The sequence below is a fragment of the Bombus impatiens genome, unplaced genomic scaffold, assembly GCF_000188095.3.
Source record: "Bombus impatiens unplaced genomic scaffold, BIMP_2.2 scf_4012, whole genome shotgun sequence".
NCBI lineage: Eukaryota > Metazoa > Arthropoda > Insecta > Hymenoptera > Apidae > Bombus > Bombus impatiens.
The window spans coordinates 208,706-231,134 of NT_180431.1; the positions used below are offsets into that span (position 1 = coordinate 208,706).

General features: G+C 43.8%; 1 protein-coding gene across 1 annotated transcript in view; it reads left to right on the forward strand.

The window, feature by feature from the left end:
* Positions 1-1,266: 1,266 nt before the first annotated feature.
* LOC100741003 (lachesin-like) overlaps positions 1,267-22,429 on the forward strand; it is a 33,881-nt gene continuing 12,718 nt past the window's right edge. The window contains exons 1-3 of the mRNA XM_003494806.4: positions 1,267-1,878; positions 8,403-11,030; positions 16,862-17,058. Coding sequence (XP_003494854.1) covers positions 10,895-11,030; positions 16,862-17,058 — 333 coding nt within the window. The 5' untranslated portion in view covers positions 1,267-1,878; positions 8,403-10,894. The remainder of the gene's footprint in view (positions 1,879-8,402; positions 11,031-16,861; positions 17,059-22,429) is intronic.

A 22,429-nucleotide genomic window follows, 5' to 3' on the forward strand; every position in this document is an offset into this window, starting at 1 on the left:
TTGAGGGGGTGGGAAACCGAGGGAGAGTTTGGATGCGCGTACGACGTGAAACACGGCCCAGTAATTTGGAGAAAATTTAAAGCTCTCTGTCGGGGTAATTGCATAGGCGTCTCTATGCCGCTGTGTGCGCCGTTTTCTACCGCGTTCTCTTTTTTCACCTTTTTTCTTTTTTCTTCGTTTTGCGGGTTTGTTTTTCATTGAAGGCGAGAGGACTGAAAGGGTTCCTAATTAAATGATACGCTCGCGCTTTCTAACCGACAAAGAATGTATCAAACGCGTATACGATAAAATTCTACGAGGTAGAAAGACGTGACGAATAGAAAAGATGAGACGCGTCCACAGGTACAAATACGGAACGATCTACTTCCGGACAGTGTGCTCGACTTCGTTCACTGTGCTACGAGAACTTATTACTATAGCGATCCATGGTTACTTATCGCGCTGGATGTATTATCCTTGCAATTTCGTGTCGCGGAAAGGAGAACAAAAGGAAGAGAGAATAGGTCATAGGAATAGAAAAGAGAGAGTGGATTTGAAGTGCAAGGCCGGATAAATCGCGGTTGTCCGACGAGATAGACCGATTCTTAATACACGAGGGATTCCGATTTTCATTTTTAAAGAATCGCGCGTTTCAGTGGCCTCGTCTAGTACTGCTGTACCTAGAACTTTTTAAATGAGGCGCACGGTACAAACGAGTCGTCACCGCCCGGCAAAGTATCCTGGAATATAACGTCGCGTAATTTCTAGCGTCTAACGTGTACGCCGACGCGTAATAAACGATAAAAAGGAAGAAAAAATTGACTCCACCCAGCGAGAAAAAGAATAAGTTTGCGTACAGGACGGATGGAGAGAAATGCGGTTGTGCAACTAGAGACACGAATGTAAGTGAGAAGGAGGAAAACTGCGAGTAGTGACGGCGTATGTACTAGTCCGTTTGCAGCGATACGATGTGTTTCCCCACGCTTTTTGTTTTAATTTCGTAGGAGCCACCAACTCTCGTGCCCTCTCTCCTTCGTTTCTCCGTTTTTCTCTTGTTTCCTCTCTCATGGGAGCCCCGCGAAATGTACCACGGTGGTTTTCAGCACTGTGGATGCTGCTAGCTATATATCCACCAACCTCTTCCCCTTTTCCATCCTCATCCTCCCACTATCCCTCTTTCCTTTCACTCCTCCATTTTCCCCTAACCCCCTCCCACCCAATCTTCCCTCCATCGTGCTATATCCCTTCCCCTTGCACGCTTTTGCTGCCACCCCTACGAGTCGGTAAAGGGCTGAACCGGCCAGTGCAATCCACGACGAGTTCGACGTCGAATCCACGCGTCTCCCGTGTCTTATGCTACGTGATTTTTTCACGCGTTGCTCGCGTTTTGCCGCGCGGTAAAACGATATTGTTCCGTTCGTTCGTTTGACCTTTTATTTCGTTCCGTTCCGTTCGTTCGTTCTCCGTTCGCCAATACAAGAGGCACATACGTGTCACGATTCGCCTCGAGCTCGTTCCATTAGAGACGCTTTGTTCGCGCCTACGGTTCGTCTCTTCGTATTTTCCTTCCACATCGTTCCGAACAGCCTCGTTACGCGTCATGCATCGTCGCGTCGAGCGCGTTTATTCTCCCTTAGGTTAATTAGCGTGCGGCCCAGTTTAATGATCTTTCGAACGTCATTAAACTCCCGCTCGGCCAGGGTGCACTCGAGCCGTGAACTTCGACAGGGAAACGCCGCGTCAAGTAGCTGGAAAATGATACGTTTGGGACAACGACGTAACTTCGAGGATCGTTAAGCGAGTCGACAACTTATCGGCGGGATGTCAACATCGTGCCTGTCTCCTGTCCAACTTGACGATCTTGTAATCTATCGAAGCTACAGAATGTCGCGGCGACACGTAAGTCTGCCACTTCGCCCTTTTCAATTTGTCATTTTCATCCTGTTTCTACATACCCACACTCCGTAGCCATCGATTTACCTCGTTGTTTTGTTGCTCGTGAACGGTACAGTTGCCGGTGAGATTAAAACCGTACAAAGAGCAATTGTCGCGAATCGACTAAAGAAAGGTTCGGTTCTAACAGAGTCAATAGCGCGCCGGAGAAACTGGAAGGAAATTTATAACTCGAATAACTTCGCGATTCGTTGAATATATTTTCTCCCTTTTTCTTTTACCTCCCTTAGCCGGTGGTTCGGTTTTTTTTTACGGCTCGGCAACTCATTGAGTATTCATTCAATACACACGTTTTTTCCGCGGCCTGTACTCCTCGGCGTGTAAGGTATAAGTGTTTGTCTGTGTACCAACGTCCGCGTCTACTTGAATTCTTTTCGAGTGTCAGATGTTTTTTGCGTAAAAGCGGGTCAAAAGAACGGACGGGATCTTTTTACACACTACGGTACCTACGAGATACATGTCTATACGTATGCCTGTCTATGTATACCTAGATGTATTTGTACCCTCGTCAAAAATGGATTGTGTAGAAGTCAGAGTAGTACTGCGAATTTTGTTTAATGTTGCGAACTAACTATGTTATTCCCGCATACGTACGGAATACGCGTAAAACCGTGTTTAATACGCTTTAATTCTTCGTCCTGGGAACTCGATGAAACTAGATTTTAACTTGGGTGATAAATTTTCATCGTTCATAGAGTATCTACATGACGTCGACTTATCTGTCGAGCAATCGGGTGACAGTTTAAACGAAGGACCTAATTGTAGAACGTAAATCGTCGAGTCTAGGATGGATAGGGTCGTGATTCTGTATATGGCGTAGGCTCGAAATTATGGAATAGACAGGAACTTAGCTGTAGTTTTGGTGCTGTTGCTGGTTCACTGTATCGGGTAGGAGTTTAGAAAACGTGGTATTCATGTAAGAAAACAGTTAAGCCATATTTCTAACGTCGACAGGATGCTACTAAAAAACGATGACGTGTTTCGCTTCGTGCAAGATCGAGGGAAAAAGTCTTGGTTGCAAGAAACAGAAAAGAAAAACGAGAAAACAGGGAGGAGGAGGGAGGGAGGGAGGGAGAGAGAGAGAGAGAGAGAGTAAAAAAAAAGAGACTCATTAATTCTGTTTTTTCGTGCACGATAATGGAAACTCGCTTGAACTTTCTTATTCCTTCGTTAGCCACTCCTGGCGTCGTGAAAAGGCAAAGTCTTATTTCGTACACGACCGACAAAGAAGAAACTTGTCATCCTAAAGGGTAATTAAACGGCGATAATTGTGGTGATTACACGCGGATAAATCGTCCGGCTATCGAAAGTTTTATTTGGCATATTAATTTTATTGCCACTGCATCCGGTCGACATGTAGACGATAACTTTAATTGGCCTGGCGTGTTTCATCGCGTTTCCCGATAATTGTTCAATAATAAAATAACACAAGACTATGCCACTGTTGCCGAGACTAGAATTAAACTAGCGTAGATTTCACGCTACGCGGTGGCATACAACCCAAAAGGGAGGGATGACCAGCGAAATTTATTCGATCTCAAAGCGAGCCGTTTCACCGTGAAACGAGACTTTGTAGTCATTAAAATAATCCGGATACCCGTTCAAGGTACTTCGTGATTCAAATTGCGTTGTAAAAAAAGCCTAATTTGTAAACATGTAATCAAATGACCGACCAATAGAGTAGTAGTGCGTGGAATGTAATTCTCGCTAATGAGCACTTTGTTAGAAAACTCGGCGCGAGGAGATTAGGCGAGATTTCGGAGACAGCTCGGAAATTAGTTTCCCATGAAACAACAGGTAAATTCTTCTTCGTCTCTGTCTTATTCGTTTCTCGTACTTTCCTTCCTTCCACTTCCCCACTTTTCACGATCGGACAAATATTATTCTCTTGAACACGGATATCCCGACCGGATTTACGTGTATGTGTGTCGTTTAACTTTAAAAAGGTCCATTCACGATGGATTTCATTGCTGTTAACACCATGCTTCGCGTTTGTCATTGACGTGAGCTGGTGTATGCTTTGTCAGTGAGACAGGTTGAATGTCCCCGTTGATTGCTTTCTTCGATTCCACCTCTTTTCTACTATGATCAATAACACTGTCAATAGGTGATGGACGACTGGTGGAAAATGTATTTTCACCTGAACGAATCGTACGTTCTGGTAATCCTCACGGTTTCCATGAATTTCAACGGGGACCACCTTGCCCATTTCGGGCCGGTCATTTCGAATTGATTCCCAGTTGAACTAATTTCACGAGTGTGATTGTTCTCCCAGAGACAGAGGCAAACAAACGGCTGGTGGAAGAAGCTTGCATAGATGATGTGTCACGATATCGTATCGGGAAATGACAAACACGTATATTGTTCTAAATTTCGCCGATCATTTCAAAACAGTGAAATTAAGCGAGAAATAATTGTAATCGATGGACCGTCGTTGCGATAATATCACGTCCGGGACGAATAAATATTGGTCCATTAGTGTGTTTTATTGTATACCAAATAAATTTCCCCACGTGCTCCACGGAGAATTGAAAATATATCAACAATTTGCAATAATTTACTGTTGTACATAACGAATTGTATACGATACTTTCATCCAACCTCGCCGGCCTGTTTTATTGATATACAAAGTAACACAGGCGCTGTTATATCTGCAGGTAATTTTATTCATGAAAAAAAGCGACAGATTATTACGAGGTATTATTGAATGGCCAGCATCACAAAAAATTTTTCGCGCTTCGACGGTTTTAATAAAACGGCGTTTTACGTTTCGGCGTAAACGACATTCTCACCTTTCGTGAAATATCAAACGTAAAACGTTTTCGCGCTGGTAGGATGGTTTCTCGCAAAAATCTCGATCACTAGTGTGGCTAACATCGTACTAACCGTAGTGTGGCATTTGTATTTCTCCTCTTTCCCCTTTTTCTTCCTTCTGTTTCTACTTCGTTTCCTCGTCTCCTCCACGAAAAGTATTTCTTTCCGAGAGACAAAACGTTGTTCACGCTTCCATTCTAAACTTTCCTCCCCATTTAATAACCGCACAATGCAGCTCTACGCTTAACATCATCGTATAATATTCTCCGTAGCGCAAGTTCCTTACAACTGTTTTTCAAAGCTTCATCCTGGTCATCGCACGAAACAAAAGCCTGGCTTTTCCTCCCGTGACGTGAGAATGTTAATCACACTTAGTGTAATCGCTCTCCACAGAAAACCGAATACCCCTCGATACCGCGGAAATGCAATCGTGAAAAGTTTCAATCGGCTCTCTCGAGCACCGAATAAATATCTCGATGTATCCGGTGTAGCGCCAGAAAAAATAACATTTTTTTGATCGTGTATATCCACGAAGTCTGGTTTGCGCGCGAAATTATGCACATATGTAATGCGAATCGATACCTACTGTACAATACATAGTCTCGATATGAATGAATACCAAACAGGATGATACAGATTTTCAATTAACCGCTCTTCCTTGCGCGTATTCATCGGCGTCCTCTCGTTCATTCGTTTTGTTTCGTTGTAAATGAACCTATATACCTGCATGCGCGTATAGGTATGCATGTAAAGAGAAAGACGCTAGGGAGGTGAAACGTATTGCGTCGCCGTGACGTTCGCCACAATACCGTTGTCTCGTTGGAATAAAGGGCAACGATTTTCATTTAAATGTCTTCGGGTCAGTCAAGTGGCCAAATAGGACGTGACATCCGACGACGATCGGCTCGATAATCGATACGAACCCATAGGTTAAATCGATGCTCAGGATTATCGGCACTTTAATCGACGCGGCAATTGTGCAATTTCGTGTATCACCGAGATACAGAGCGAGAGATGAATCTGTACACAACGAAGTGAACTTAATTACCCAGTACGGATGCCAAATTCAGGCCAGACCGTTCTATCCTGTACATATACGAACGATACGTGTTTATGCGAAAGGAAAAGAGCGGATGGTGCAGATAGAAGGATCTACATTATTCAACGGTCGACTCTTTAGTCGAAGCTTCTTTACGTAATACGCTCCTCTTCTCTCGGTATTAAGTTTTTCGTCATACTTCTCTCTGTGACGACCGATCCGTCTGGAAGCGTACCTTTTCAATGAGCTTCGTCGAGCTACGACAGAGGGTTCACATCCGATAAACCCGATAAATTCCACCGACAAATGTCCTCCCGGATACCAATTAGTATTCATAAAGTCGACCGCTCTTTATCCTCTGCTCCTGATCCTAAATCCTTAATCCGCCATATTTCCTAAGAAGATACGTAGCCTCTGTGAACTCCGTGACTTTGCTCCCCGATGTCGATAGATTCCTGAGAAATCGTGCGTTATCCCACTGTTCGTTATCATGTCGATCACGTACCCTTCTTTACAGATTAAAACACGAGGTTTCTTAATTCGAAACGTGGGTCATAATCTCCAATAAGGGGGGAAACTCTAGCTTGTTTATTAAGATTCTGATCGTCCGTGGTGTTAATCCCGATAGAGGTACGGCGAAAAATATAGACGAAAGGAAGTTGAGTCGCGTGTATCGAGAAAAGAGAGACATTGAGTTATATTCTAGTTATTCACTGACAAGCCAGAAGCATGACAGCAAACTTATTTAAGGCGGTTCATATTTTCCAGCGTGCTTATTATTCAGAACGATCCATCGTCGAGCTTCATTCTCCAAATTCACCGAGAAGATGGCCGTTTAAAATATCGAAGCTTTTTCGCTTACTTCGAACTCTTAAATGGTCCGGTGAAAGATTCAGGAAACACTTTCCATTTCCTTCGAGAGATTTCTTTTATCAAAGTAAAAGAGCGATTCAAAAATGACCGAAGCCCACGATAAAAGGGACCAAATTTTCCAGAAAACTTTCTGCTTGTACGGTGAAGCGAAAGAGAAAAATTCTTTGACCCACGTTTGATAATTCGCATATCCATTGAATAGCTTGGAAAATATTTAACAGGTAGAATCGTTTTTCATCGATGCATACATTTCGAGTTCTCACGAGTAAGATAATAGCTCGGTGGCAGTAACCATAATCGTTATACCCGCAGACCTTAACGTAAACTAAGACGGTATGTACTCGAAAGCCGAAAGACACTACACACACACACACACACATACCTGACATTGTATCTTTTCCTGAATAATTCACGCATTACAGCATACTACGATTTCACAGCATAAAAAATGGACGGAAAAATATCATCGACTTGTTTTTCTCCGTCCACCGCTCAATCTTACGAGAGTCTTCAAAATCTTAATCCTACACGGTGTTTCCGGGTTCTTGATTTATTATTACTTTATCTTAAAATATGCATCTACGTCGGAACATTTACCACAATTTCATTTCTGTCTCACGCACCGTCTCACACATATTCCAAGCTTATCGTTGATGCTTCCACCACTAGTTGTTGCCTCTTCCAACGGCGTGAACCGCATCATCGTTTATATCCCGTTTGCCTCAGCCTCGTTTTTCCTCACTTTTTTTTATTACTCCGACTCGCTCGCGACCTTAGTCGCTCGTTAAATTTCGCGCCGTCTTCCGGGAGCTTAACGCTCCACGTAGTAAAGATAGGAGAGGAAGAAGTGCTCTTCTCGTGGACGAGGGAAAAGTTGCTTTTCACTGGATGTATCGCGGTGTACTCGTGAGCTTTGGTGGCTGCCGCCGTGGCGTCGCAACGATTCGTTCGTTTCTCGAGGATCCTTTAATGAGTGATGATCTTTTAATAAATGCCGCCTCTGTCGCGTTTTCCATCTTCAGCTTTGCCGTGTCCAAGTGAAAATTTTCACCGTCTATTCCACTCGTTTCATCCAAGAGTCCTCTTCCATCGAATCGTTTCGAAATGATTTTCTCTATCCTTTTGGCCTGTCTGTCTTTCACTTTTTTTTCTCTCTTTTTCTCTCTCGTTCCTCGTAATTCCCACCGGCTGACTAACGCGTTTCACCGTCGAAAACGAAACCGTACGTACGTTACACGTCGGACAGATAGACTTTTATACGCGTACCTCGTGGGATCGTTGTTTTCTACGAGTTTACAATTCCCGGATGAACGACGAAACAATGAATAGCCCGGAGCAACAGATTCGTCGAAATTAATTCACCGAAAGTAATTCTCTGGTTTTATTATCATTAACCGTTATTACGCGCGTAAATTATTTACCGAGTTTCCAATTAATATAACGAATTAAAAGGCGCCTACGTAAACGCGAAAATCACGAGCTATTCCGATGCAGAAACGTTTAAGGGACTAGTCCGAGGCGAAAGTCAAGAAGAAAGAAAGAAAGAATCGCTATTAAATTAAAATGTCATTCTCTTTTCCGCTTCGTCTATTACATTTTCTTCGTTACGGGTTTTCGAGATTTCGGGTCAGACCTAAACGCAAAGTAAAAAGAGCCCTGTTACCATTAAGATTTTACGAGCGTCGAGTCTGACAACGAGACGCTTCTACTGTACTATACTATATCCACTGTGCTCGAATTTCAGGAGGGTGAGCAGTATCAGGAACGAGCCGACCCTTAAGGAAGCGAGTCATCCGTAATCTCTGAAGCAGTGCAGCTTGGTCTCGGCCTTGTACGGATACCAACCGCGGGACAGGGCAAATTCCTCAAAGGAGCGGGTTAACCACGACGATCTTCCACGAAGACAGGCCACGCGTTACTATCGCTTGAGAGTGGCATGCGCGTGTGTGTTTACGCAGGTAGACGTTCTTGGGTTCGAGGAAGTTGTGGAAGAGAAGGATCGGCTTCTCTGCCTAGAGGCAGACACGGAGAGAGCGTTAACTTGGTTGGCTAAAGACACAGTCGTCTGGTAGCCGCAGCTTGCCGCAGCTTGCCGCAGTATTCCACAAACTTGCACAATATCCACAAACCCGGGAGCCCGCGAAATTCTTTAGTAAATCTTCTGGCATTTGCCTCCCGAGACGAACGCAACGCGTGTGTAAAACGCGCTGAAGAGCGACGACGGTTTGCCGAGCGAGAAGGAAGCAGGCCGTGTGTCGGTTAAGTGTAGCCGAGCGTCGAAAATGCATCGTTGAAAAGGGTCTCGAGAAGAAGGTGGAAACGTTGCGCCGAGCTCGCTGTTAACGCGCACCAAGAGTGACGTCGGGTTGGAACAGTTGAGACATTCGTAAATGAGGGACCAGAGAAGGTAGGCGTGACAAGGGTCCGCTTAAGCCAGAATATTAGTCGTGTCATCTAATGATCGTCGTGTTTCGCTTCGTCCATTTAGTTTTGTAATATCTAGAGAAATTTCTACTCGTGTCGACCCCGGTGAGAATCCCCGTACATTTCAAAGTTCCGCTTTGGACCCTTCTCTTTCAGCGTTGACATTTCCTGTATTTCCAATTAAAATCTGGATAGAGGAACGTAGATTCACGAAGGAAGGACAACGTGACACGAAAGTCCTGACGGTTGACGCGGTAAAGAGATGGTACTAGCCCGGATTCGTTATCGGTGTTGACGCAGGCAAGTATACCAGTGGATGTTACGTTGTAGAAGGATTCAAAAGAACGTAGTCGAAGGGACAGGAAGTGAATCGGAAGCAAGAAAGCTTTTGCGGCTGTGGAAATATTAATGTTAGAAATTAAGTCATCCTGAGTATTCGCTGAAAGCGTCGTGAAATTCCCACGCGATTCCGTTAATATCTAACTTGAAGCAGTAAAGAAAAGCCTTGTAGTAGGAAAGTAGCGGAATAGAAGCGCGAATGTTGCTTGTCGACGGCTCTTTCTCCTTCTCTTTCTCTGACCGTCTGTACTGTCGGTGTCTATGTACTGTTGAGTAAAAAGAAAGGCAGAGATTTCTTCACAGAAGTAGCCCGTTGGCTGTGGAACAGTAGTAACGGAACGCTGAAAGCCACTCGAGAAAGAGAAAACCGGGAAACGCGCTCGGTTCTATGGCCTAGAGCATCCTGTATTTCTGATAACGTACAGAATTCAGTAATGTTCCATGCAGGAAGGTTAGTGAATGAAGGCTGAATGGAAAACCGGTAAGCAAGAAAGTCCTTTCGCCTAGAGGCGAACTATTAACTTTGCTTCCAAAGGGTGTCGTCCAACGGGTCACCACAACGTCTTGCGAACTTCAATAATATACACCACAGTGCAATTCAAATCCGACGGCCATTGCGATACTTGTATCTTCCTGCTTGTCCTTCGGACGCATGAGAAGGGATCTGGTGTGCCTCGAACGTTTCGAGAGACCGTAACCTATAACTGTGGAACAATAGTCGAACACGACGACCGAGCAACTTGCCAGAACCTTCCGTGGCATTTTCTTGGCTTGTACGCTTCGTGTGATCGCGATAAAACAAGCTCGAGAAACCGACTTCTGCAACGCTTCGATCGAAAGAACCTTTTCTCGAGAACGTTTGCTCGTGTGGCTGTCACGGAAGAACGACTCGTCTGTAATTTCTAGAAATTAGCAACGGTTAACGACGGTTACCGTCGGTATACTTTAGAACGAGACACGCCTCATGGAGAAGTTGGTAATCCGTGAACTGACGCAAGACAGAGGGGATTGATCTAGCTAAGCTACTCACGGAGATGTTCTAGCCCTGTCGCAGGACCGAGGTCAGTTCTGCTTCCTAGGTTTCCAGGGCAACAGAAACTTTTCTCTTTCTACGGTCGTGCTAATCAATCCTTGGAAACGGCGACCAGAGAACAGGCAACAATTGCAACACAGTGGAACGCGATAAAAGGTTCCCTCTGTCTACTCGAAATATCGAAAACAGCAAATCGACGCGGAAGAATCGAGTTTCTTCAACGACGTTTCTCGACCTGGTAGAGTAGTTGCGATGTAACCTCCGAGAATTCCTTCTGAGTGTAAGGAGCGTTTTCAATCTCAGATAAAACCCGTGCCTCGAGAACGGGTACCAATCGAGGGGTTAACGTTGGATCAGAGAAAGACACGGTGAATGAGGGCGGGCGACGAGGCGCTGGCAATTGGCGGCAAGCTGGGTGAAAAAAGGCGAGGCAGAAAAATATGGTGCACGAGGCCACGGGTCTATGGCACGGTGCGGGATTCAACGTATCGAGGTGGCTGATGATCATAATACACGGATACCGGGCCACCACCCTTTTGCTATCCATTCTGCTTAACGTGCTGGTGCGAACTGCTGGTAAGTATAGACGTGTTCACGTACGCTTCTCGGTTTCCTCGGCACGTTTGTTTCACTCTCTACCATACAAAGCTCCGATCTCAAATGTTTGCGTTTCGCTCGATGGAACGTTTCGTCGTTTCGCCTACGGCGAATCCATTCCATGCTACGTAGCACTCGTAATCGTCGCTTTGTCGAGACCAGGCGCGTAATACGGGGACTATATACGGGCTAGCGTGCCCGTCCTGCATCGAACTCCCTTTCGAAATGCCTACGATCATTTTTATAGATCTTCCCGAGTCGAGTTGCCCTCGAATCCACTTTACTGGTCTCGTACCATCGTAATAATATCTTCGCTTAGACTTCAATCAGCCGTAAAGATCTTAACGCGCCATCTTTTGTTAAGATTTTCGCGATATAGGGCCACTTCGGTTTTTAACAAATTTCAACCGAATTACATTTGTATTGTCGGTATAACGTACCTACAAAGCGTTTCGAAAGTACGACGATCTTCTTCTTCGGCCGGAGACAATCTCAGGAAATCCGTCGAAGGTCATTACGCCTCATCGATTACTCGAAACACTTCTTGTTCGTATCCGTCTCTATTAACCGACAGTCTGGAAATTATTCTCGGTGAAATTGCATTTACTATTCATTGCCCTGTATGAATATGAATTTCCCGATTGACGGTGTGTTATCGCGTTAATAACTAAGAGAATTTTTATTCTCTATTCTTATCATCGAGAACGCGTATTAATCGCTATACACGACTCGAATACAGGTTTGTTCGCAATCGTTTCGCGCTAATAGATAACGCGCGTAGGTTCAACCATCATAAAAGTTGACGCTTTTATGCGTCCCCAGGCGCACAGGGTGTGGACTTTATCGATCATTTATGACGCCAGTGGAAAGACACCGGGATTACGATGAAATTCACCGGAAGCAATAGCGCCGCCCAAACAGACCGAATTAACTATTATATAAAGTTCTTAATGTAGCCATTTAATGTGCTAATGCGGTCCCGTGCTAGGTTCCAGCTTCGATGCTCCTTTTAAGAAGTTAACTCGAGATTCTTCTCGGATCTTCCAGCTACGAAAACCTTTAAGCCCCTTTCTCTTCGTTATTTCATTATCGTTCACGTTGTCCTTTTATACTGGAGATATTTAATGCCCTTCATTCATCTCTATCTTTATGTACATATATAATCGTGCAAATGCTATTACTAAATTCCAAAGATAACAAGTGGCTTTGCCATTTTACTGGTGCCGGCCATTCTCAAAGTGAATAAGCGACCATTATTCATCCGATCGGTGACATATGTAAAGAAGTTTTCGCGTTTCGAACATGTAAATTACACCTATTCATCCTTCGTTCGTTAATGCGCAGTTAAGCGGAGAGGTTTTGAATTACAAGTTTATAAATTACAGATATATCTTTGAAGCAGCGAATAATGCAAGCCGATTATAATATTGGCGAGGAACGACAAAATAGCTGGTCTGGTGTCGATTAGTAGTGGACTCTTGATGCGTGACCATTATTGCTATCGAATTATCGCTTCATCGGGTCGAAATTGCACCTGAAATTCGATCATTTCGAGAGCCGTTCTTTAACGAGAACGTTATGAACCCTTGGCAACACCCTGCGGGCACAAGTGCTCGTTTATCTCTCGAAATCGTTGACATTTCACTTCGATTTCGTTCACCTTCCCCTTTCTACTCTTTTTCATCGTACTCGATAATTCTTTGTTCGATAATATCTCGCTTATTTTCCCATATCCTTCATATTTCAGCCAACATAATTTCAGTTTTATTATTAACGTACGAAGAGGTTAATGATAACGTCACGCGTTTTCATTATGTAAATGAATGAACGAAAGTTTGTAAATAAAGTTCAGCTCTCTGGTACCTGGTATAAATCGCAATACGCGTGTTTATGCGCCAACAGATGCACGCGGTAAATATTTTCCCCGTAGATTACGAGTATAGATACTCTGTAACAAACTATGCCGTATGAGTACAATATCACGTTTAAGCACGGTAATAAAGCACTACGAGAGTTCCGCACTTTCCAATGCTATGAAATCTCGTCGTACGTAACCTTCCTATCCTTGCGAGTCGTTACATCTCTGTTTGTCTTATTTATTGATTCCTGACGTAGACATGATTCAATTAATACGTGTCTTCATTTTGATATATTATTTAGCAGGTATTACTCAAATTACAATTCGCAACGAATACGTTGAACACGGTATCCCAACAGCGAAATAAGAACAAAAGCTTTTGCCCTTTCATAGCGATTCATCGTGAAAAATATGAATACGTCTTGTGCGTTAAATTTAAGTCAAGTTTAATCTCCAGAATCCGACTGGACTGGCTTCCATCTCTCGGAATTTATTACATGCTATTTACCATTCTCTATTCGCGAGGAATCAGCCTGGTTCACCGCAGATTTCCAAGAGTTCGTACAGAAGCCGCGCGTAACTTAATTTAATCTATTTCTGCGTGAAGCGATACCAGCAGGGTTACTTGTTCAATTTAGCAACACACCGAGAGATGCATCACTCATGCAAATTTTAGATGCACGCTTAACCCTGCCGCGAAACTTCCGCGGAAGGCCTGGCGATTTACTTAGGAAAACATACCGAGCTAGTGAAACGCGCCACGTGTACCTTCGATGAACAAATATTCGCTAAACGAGTAGCGGTGAATTTATAGTTTCCCTTCAGGGGGTTTGTCGTTGGGCCACGGTTAGGCTCGTTTATGAGCGTTTATTCGCTTTATTGCGTCCGTAGCCGAACAAAAAGCGTCTCCGCGAGTCCGCGTGTCTCCGCGCAGGCTATGTAAAGAACGCGGTAAAAAGGCCGCTTTCATCGTGACGCGTCTGTCGGATCGTAAAAGAGAAAAAGGAGAAAAAAAGATACACGACGTGTCGGGAAGGGGTGAACCGGTGTGCAGTGTCGCGGTTGTTCATCAGTTTACTTGCTAAATATACTTGGATGAACGAGAGGAGAAATATCACGCACGGCCCTGTTTCGTATTCTATATCTATGACCATCTGCTGGGCCGGCTGTTACGCGCGTGTGAATGTTCGTTTTGCTCGTGTAACGTAGAATTTTGGTCCGAAAAATAGTTTACCCGACGACTCGTTCCAATGCGAGAGAAATACAGAGGCGAAACACAGAGAACGGCGTGTTCGATATATTTCATGATTGTTACCCGATGAAGCTTATGCCCGGGGCTACACGCAGCTATGTACCGTACTACGTGTTTAGAACTCACGATACTTATTATACGTACCGTGTGTAAGACGTGTCGGAAACACCAGTACTGTTCCGGGACGTTTTGAACATCGTCGAGAAATTTCCTTCGATGCCGCGATTTACGCGTGTCTCGTGATACCTGCACCTTCGTCGCGCTCTGAGATTTCTGGAAAGCGAAACGACCTTCGAAAAGCGTACTTGCCGTATTCCTACGCGAAGGAATCTATGCGAAGGAAATGTTCGCGTTATTTTACGTCACGAAATCGTGCTGTCTCGCATTGGGAATAAATTTTCGCAGCCGGAGTAGTTGAAGTTGCCAACCAGAGGGAAAGAGAGTGCGGCATGCTGAAGTTATGGTGAAACAAACGAGCTCGACATCGTGGTGTTTTATTTCTAGTTTAGCGAACGTTGGAGAAAAGTTGGTAGTTAAATTGCTCTGAAAGACGCTTAGCGCATGGGAATTTACGAATATTGCTGTTCCTTAAGCCCCAGAAGTATCTCATTTCCCAAGTTTTCAGTAATAACGACACCTTACAGTCGATTATTCCTGTCATAGGATTACTCTTTCCTTTTTTCCACTATCTTTGGTATAAAGGTTGATTCTCGTTTAACGAGCTGGTCAGAACGATTACAAGAATCTGGTTGTCACGCCTGGTGGAATCGATTTACGTCGAGCAGAATGTAACACCAGCGGCTGCTATCTTTTAAAATGTTGATTGCCTCGTTCAGCCCGACCATCCATTAATTAAATTATGCAACAAGGAACGAAAAGGAACGCGTAAAAGCAACGTTTGCCTTCCGCTTAAAGAGAGTTTCGATAAGCTGGCAGAAAAAAATTAACGCCTCAAACAAGATTTTCGCTCGAAAATATCTCGATGGGACTTTTTACCTTCACGTTCCATGGTATAGATACGTTTCATAACAGGATCGCTCGTTTAAGTTCTTATTATTTTAATAGAAATTCTTGGCACGGTCCCGTTCTTGAAAATAATGAAACTTTTCTCGGATAGCCTTTCGAAGTTTCGCTATTTGTTTTTACCCGTCTCACGCGGTGCTCCCATATGTATATGTATTATCTGACGACTCTCGAGAGTCCGAAGTTAGATCGAGTGTCGGACGAATGGAAAAATTTCGGCTAGTAAATTTGACGTTCTATTGAATAATAGGGATCGGGTAAAAGAAAATGGAGGAAGAGAATCAAAGCGAACTCGCTGCATTCGTTAAACACTCCCGCCACGGAATTCTTCTTATCTCCGAACTAAACTTTTACCTTGCCGTGCGAACTCCCGCGAAAAATCCAGCTTCGCCTCGTGAAAAGACAGTTAACCGTTCGCAAAACTCGTCGAGAAGAGCTTTTTAACATTTATCCTACGAAATTTTATGCGCATATCTCGCGCAATTGCACCCTAGCTGACTAGATGGCTATTAAATCCACGTATGATCAGTCAGACGGAATTTAAATGATATACTTATGCATACTCGGGATTATTTCAGTCTTATTAAAATTGCAATTTTTGATCCGCTTTTATGCTAACGCTAAAAATTAGTCGTGAAAGTATGTTAAAGATTCATAACCGTGTATCATGACGCTGCTTTTCATACGTATGTATAGATAAAGAGGAATAATGTAACTAATACAAACGTGTATCGGTATAACATAATTAGTACTAATACGTAAAAGATTCTCGCAATCTCCGCTTTTAATTCTTCTTTTTCTACCTCTTTTTTTGGAGGGATAATGTACCGGTGGAAGGAACGAAAACCGCCAACGTTCCACTAGCATAAGTAAGGAAGCGACGACGCTGACAAGAGAACGTTTTTCTTTTCGAGAAGATGAAAGTTTCCCAAACTTTGCCCGAGCAACAGTAAGTCTGTGGTTACCCACCTTCCAAGGCTTAAAACTTTAAATTATCATTAAAATGATTCGAGAGTCGTATTATCCTTCGAAAAGGAGATCTACTTCCATCGTATTTTTTAAACTTTCCTCTGACAAGAATTATTGCATTAAGTTAATCCTGTCCATCATGAAAATTAACTTCGATTGATTGACCGTATTTTCTGCTGCTTATCACGGTCGGTCATCAACATTTGTCCTGATTCATGGCTCGATCAACTTGTTCGACGAGAGATAACAAATAAACCCGTTAGAACTACAAGCCATCGTAGAAAGACAGATCGACGGAAGTTAACTTTGACTTTCCAGCACGCTGTACGGTTAACTGAATGTTTAAAATTCAACCCATCGATAAATCGTACTCGATCAAACAACGAAAAGCTATTCGTCCACAATTCTTCTTATACGTCTTCTTTCTCTGACATTTCCATTTGACGCCTCTCATTCCCTGTTAGCAAATAAACACGAGAAAAGAACAATCCTTTGTTTCAACAAATCCTCTGGGGCTATTCGAACGAGGTGCGCATAAATATTTGAAGGGGTCGATAGGTAAGGCGCAAAGGGGTTGAGTAAAGTCCAGAGGAAAGCCTCTTAACGAGGATCCTGCTCGTGGTACGACGAGCTTTGTGCCGAGGAGAACCACCATGAATCCTTCAACGACATGGCAATGATTCCTTTGATTTAATGCTTATTTTTCAGAGTACCCGACAGCGGTCACGGCGGAAGTCGTCCCGGCGAACGGGAATTCGTTAGAAGCCAGCATGAAACCATTGGACATCGACCTACCGCCTACGCTTCCGATGAGCTTCGGTACCGAAAATTCCACGGTGATCTCCGCCCAATCTGGATCTACCGCTCTCTTACCCTGCGTCGTCCATAATCTGGGGGATGGAATGGTGAGATTCAAGTCGAGGAACATTCTTCAAAAAGTTTTTCAAAAAGCATTACCCGGAGTTCGGGTTTTACGCGATTTCCGTTCCCAAGAGCGCAGGAAAGTTATTATCATATCAACGTTAGAGCTGAACGGGGTGGCCTTTGGGAGAATCGAGGGAAATGAGGGTTAGTAGCTGTTCGTGCCGGTTTTGTAGCCGGGGTGTACCGAACGATAGGATTTAAAGAAACAGAAGAAATCAAAGAAATAGCCCCGTTTTTTCTTTTTTTTTTTTTAGTTCTATGGCAGATTTTTGTACGTAAAAATGTTCTCGTTTAGGTTCATCTTCGTTAGCTATCTTGTATAGATCCTCTTAAACCTCGTTATTATTACGATTATGAACGAGTCCAAATTGGAGAATAATACGGTTCGAAAGAAAGATTTTAATTGAAGTGAAGACAGTCGAGACTTTTAATTGGAAGGTTTATTCGTGGCACGCGATTGTATAAAATGGAATTAAAATCTAAAGAGTTGGGCGACACGGGACTTTTAACTTTTCAGTTGTATCTCTTTCATCCCTCGATTGTATTGTTAAAAGTAACAAAATCGTTTACGAGCCCGTCAAATAGCATGTTAATAGCTTTCAATTATATCCTATGAATCGTCGGTTATTCGTGGATATTTTATTATCCTTCCCAAGAGAATACGTATCCCACGTTCAAAATAGAGGACTACTCAGTGTCGGCCTGAATGTCTTAATGAAATTTTCGATCGAGCTACAGAAGGAAAAGAAAATCTATAGGAGGGCAGAACAAAGCAAGCGGGAAAGAAAGAAGAAAGAAGACGAATCCGAGAGAGAATTCACAGCCTCTTTCGTTTAGCTCGACAAGTTTCGAAAGTTGCGAAATAAAATGTTTGCGTTTCCCTTCGTTAGACGAAGTCGCTTCCCCCGGGTTCACCCATTGTTAGCCTCAGTTTACCTGCAAGCCGAGACTTCGAAACGCGGTACACGGACACGGGAATCGATGTGAGAACCAATTCGCTATCTTGAACTTTGTTCTCCATTTTTATTGAAGCGATATCGCCGTGAAGTAGAAAAAAGAGACGTCAAATGAAACAGAGCTTAATAGCTCGTGACGACGGCTGATTGTTTTATGGTCGTTGCACGAAGAACAAACACAGTGAAACAAAAAGAGGAAGGGGAAAGAACATGCTTCTTTCGAAATTAGTGGCTCGTAACGAGATTCCATAATGCATAAGCATTTCCTGAGACCGCAAGTATAGATTGTGCCTCATAAATACGATGGACGCAATCAAAAGTCGAGTAGAGGGGTGAAAAGCAGCGTGTACCATTTCATTAAGCCGCATATTCGCGGGATTTTATCGCAGCTGTGTTACGCGTTACGTTCCAATAGCGAAAACTTTGCGTGTCGCGCGCAATTAGCTCCGACGCTCGAGAGGCGATCGCGTTCGCATTAATATCATTGGTGCACGTAACACGAAACGTCCGGACGATAACGATTCCGGCCGATCTCTCCTGATTTAAACGTGGGAAATGGGAAACATTCCGATGAATGTTACCCTGAATGCTCCGACGAATTGTCATCGTCAAGGAAGAGAAGTAGAAGATCGACAATGCGCGCGCCATTAAGGTGCGTCGCTATATTCGGAAAACGAGAAATCAGAGCGAAAGGTTCGGCAAGCAGAAGCCCGTTTTCCCATCCAATCTCACGAGATGCTTGACATTTTGTTCATCCCCGTGCACGCGCATAGAAATGGCACGGTCCCGCGAGCACCTCAGCTACCGCCGTTCGAAAACTGTTTTGCCCGGATGGATGACATCCAACCAGGGAAATTTCCCTCCTGTGTTTTTTCCGCGATATTCACGGAGTTATTACCGTGTTATTTGTCTTTTTCCGCGTGCGCAGTAGTCGCGTTACGCAATAATTTGGTGGTCGAGCACAGAGCATCATCGTGGTGGAATGAGGAACGCGGTGGATGAGCCGAATGGAAAGGGGAAAGCGATGGCTGGGAGGGTGAGTACGGAGGTCGAGTTAAATCGACGCAGGTGGAAATCAATAGGAAGGTCGCCGTCGAACAATTCGCACGCTACTTCTATTGTCGCTACGTGCTCGGTGGCTCGGCCGTATAAAATTTCATTGCGTGCTTGGGGAAAGAGCGAACGAAGAAAACAGGGAGAGAAAGCAAGGGACAGTAGAGAAAGAAGAAGAAATAAAAGGAGAGAGCGAATAGAGAAAGAGAAAGAAAATGGAGAAAGGTACGAGATAATGAAACGGGCCGTATCGCTGTCCGTGCATCGCCGGATCGCGCGCAAAGTCTTTTGCAATTTTGCAAGAGCCTTGCCTTCTAATTGAATGCGACGTCTTCGAACTGAAAGAAGTCTATGTACGTTTCGACTTATCCCTCGAAGATTGCCTGTCCTTTATATGAAATCTCTTTTATGTAGCCGGCGAATAGAAAGGAGAAGCGCACGGACATATCGTATCGATGGGTGAAACATATAATACTATGCTACTTGCTCCACGAGATTGAAGCGGCATTGCCCATTAGAGAGCCACGTGTCTCGCGTACAGGAATCGTACATGTTGCACGAGACACGGGGAATTGCGGTGAAGCGACGAAATAAGGACAAGCATTTAAACACTACAGGAATTTACATACATACGGTTCGATTTTCCAAGTTTCTTTGTCTCGCGATTCATTGTTCACGGGCAACTTCTTCAATGTAAACCGACATCCGTTATTTCCCTGAGTACGTGCGTATATATAGTAGCTTGACAAAGATAAACAAATCGTCTGGAGACTTAATAAAGCCGGGGCTATTTTAGTCTCGCATTCTTGTCTCTTTAATTAACAGATCGAGAATCGAACGAACGCTCGATTCGCACGAACGTGCCCGTTTCCTCTTATAAATTCTCACGTTAGGTCACTCGGAGAATCCCGCGATAGCATCGTTTCAATTAATTCGCCAATTCCAGTAACCTCGATTACCATGTTCCGTTTTTTCCCCTTTTGTTATTAAGGCTCTCATCAACGCTAAGTAATACGCACGACCCCAAGGTCTTTCTCCTTTTTCTATTTCTCTTCCATCTTTTCCCCTCCGTTTCGCTATCGCATGTTTTCCATTCTTTCGAGTTGCCATTTCGCGCAGCCAGTATTATGGTAATGGGTATTTTGGTTAAACGGTAGCTTGATAATCCGCGTTCCACCGCATCACGTGACAACACTTGCCGGTCTTTGAAGCTTTTATCTCGATTGCGCCCGACGAAAGTTTCACATTTATGAATGCGTGTCGTTGCCGTCTCCGCCTCGCTTTTTGTTCTATCTTTTTCATATATATATATATATACCTATATAGGTATATATATAGCAATATATATATATAGTAAATATATATATATATCCATAGTTCGTTAGAAAGTAACGACAGGCTAACGTTCCGAAAAAAAGGGGTTAACTTCGGTTGGCCGACGGGAATAAAGTCGAGGGGCTAAAGCGGGTCGTGGCCGCCTTTTTACCCATAATTTACAGCAATATTTGGATTCCGTTCAAACGAGACGGAACCGAAACGCGATGTAAATCTAATTATATCGAATCGGTTGGATTGCTATTGGCCCTTTCGCTTCTGTCTATCTGTCTGTCTATCTGTTTGTCTCTCTTTCTTTCTCTCTCTCCCTCTTTCCTATCTGTTTTCTCTTTCATGTTCAAATCTCGATGAAAATATCACGCGAAACCGTGACGATAGTGACCAGATATGTCTGGTTGGATCGCGAAATACGTTCCGCTATTCTATAAATGTTGGTTAAGAGAACGAACGTGCTTCGACGAATTTATTTTAACGGCAAGTTACGTGAACACAGAACGGGAGGCAACGGAACGGAACGGCCAGGCGAACGTTGTTACAGACAATACGATAGTTTATTTGGTTCATGAATAATAATCTTGCCGTGGCACGATTTAAAGGCAAGAAAATAGCAATTACTCACGGACACTGTGCTCCGAGTTCCTTCGCGATCTGAATCTACGCGCGACTGGAAATTACGTGTACATTAAGGCGTTGTTCTCGTTGAACCCTGTGCCCGAATCGTATCCATCGCAAGAACTCTGTGCAACTTCCAACGAACGAAAATTCACATCGTGGAAACGGCATCGTTGGAACTCGGCCGAGGATCATTAATATGGATCGAATCAGAGGTTTTCCAGTGGGCAGATGAAAGAACGCGCACACAGTCGACTTGCGTTATAGCTTATTGGTAGCGACGGTTTCATACGGACAGTAGTTAAATAATTACAAAAGTGTACATGCGGGAAATATCATTACACTACGTACAGAAATGAAGTCAAAGCGACTACGATCAGTTTTGATCGAGTTTCTACGCTCTTTGATGTTCTAGTTCTTTATGTAACTGGTTCTATTCTTTAACTCTTTATATTTCATGTTTCTACACCTTGCTGTAACCTTCCTTTATACTGTTTTATTTTCAAACCAGAGTCTATCATAAACCTTGTCGTTGTTGTTATCGGTGTTGGTGAACGTTCTCAGTCAACGAATCTCAGTCGTAAATAGGTACACGCGCGATTTGTTACGGCGAGTCAGTGAAAGCATCTTCCATGGTAAAGCGGGTCGAAAAGGGGAAGTTCGGAAGCCGAGTTTGCATTGTACAGGGGAATCTCTTTGGAAATCACTAACGATCTGTATCCTAGTAATTGGGTGGGCTCGCGATGCACGAGCTCGATGGGAGCGGAGAGAACGTGAAAGCGATGTAAGGCATTGCGCTGAGAGCCTGTGTCTGCATTCATGTCGGGGAATTGCTCAATAAGCGTGAACCGTTAGAAGGGTGTCTTGAGATCCGACAAACGTACAAGGACTGATTTTCAGATAGACGGCCAAAACTTCGCTACTGTGTTTCCGCTCTCGACCCCGGGAAACCAGCAACTCGCGCGAACGCCTGTCCGGAAGCTCTTTCCTGTCCATTTGCCCCGTACTAACTTTTTACTTTTATACGATCGTAATTTTCAACGGACCGTGTTTCGCTGGGGAAATTTAAGAGCCTAGGAATTGCAATATCGATAATAGAACATGCGATGCAAAGGGAAAAGAATATCACGAAAAATAAAAGACCTTCGAAGCCGGTTATTTCTGGAGCTTTGTTAGACCTCCTATTAAAATTCTCTCTTTCATCGTTTCGTCTCGCCTGGTCGCAATTAATATCGCCTGCAGGTGCCCACTGGACAAATTGCCACTGAACAATTTACATCTTTCGAGCGGTATCAGCATGTTGTTAGAGTTCTGAAAGCCGGTATTAATAACCAGGGGTACGTGTTTCGCAAAGGATAGCGAGCTAACATCCGGTTAGTCTCTAATGGTACCAACT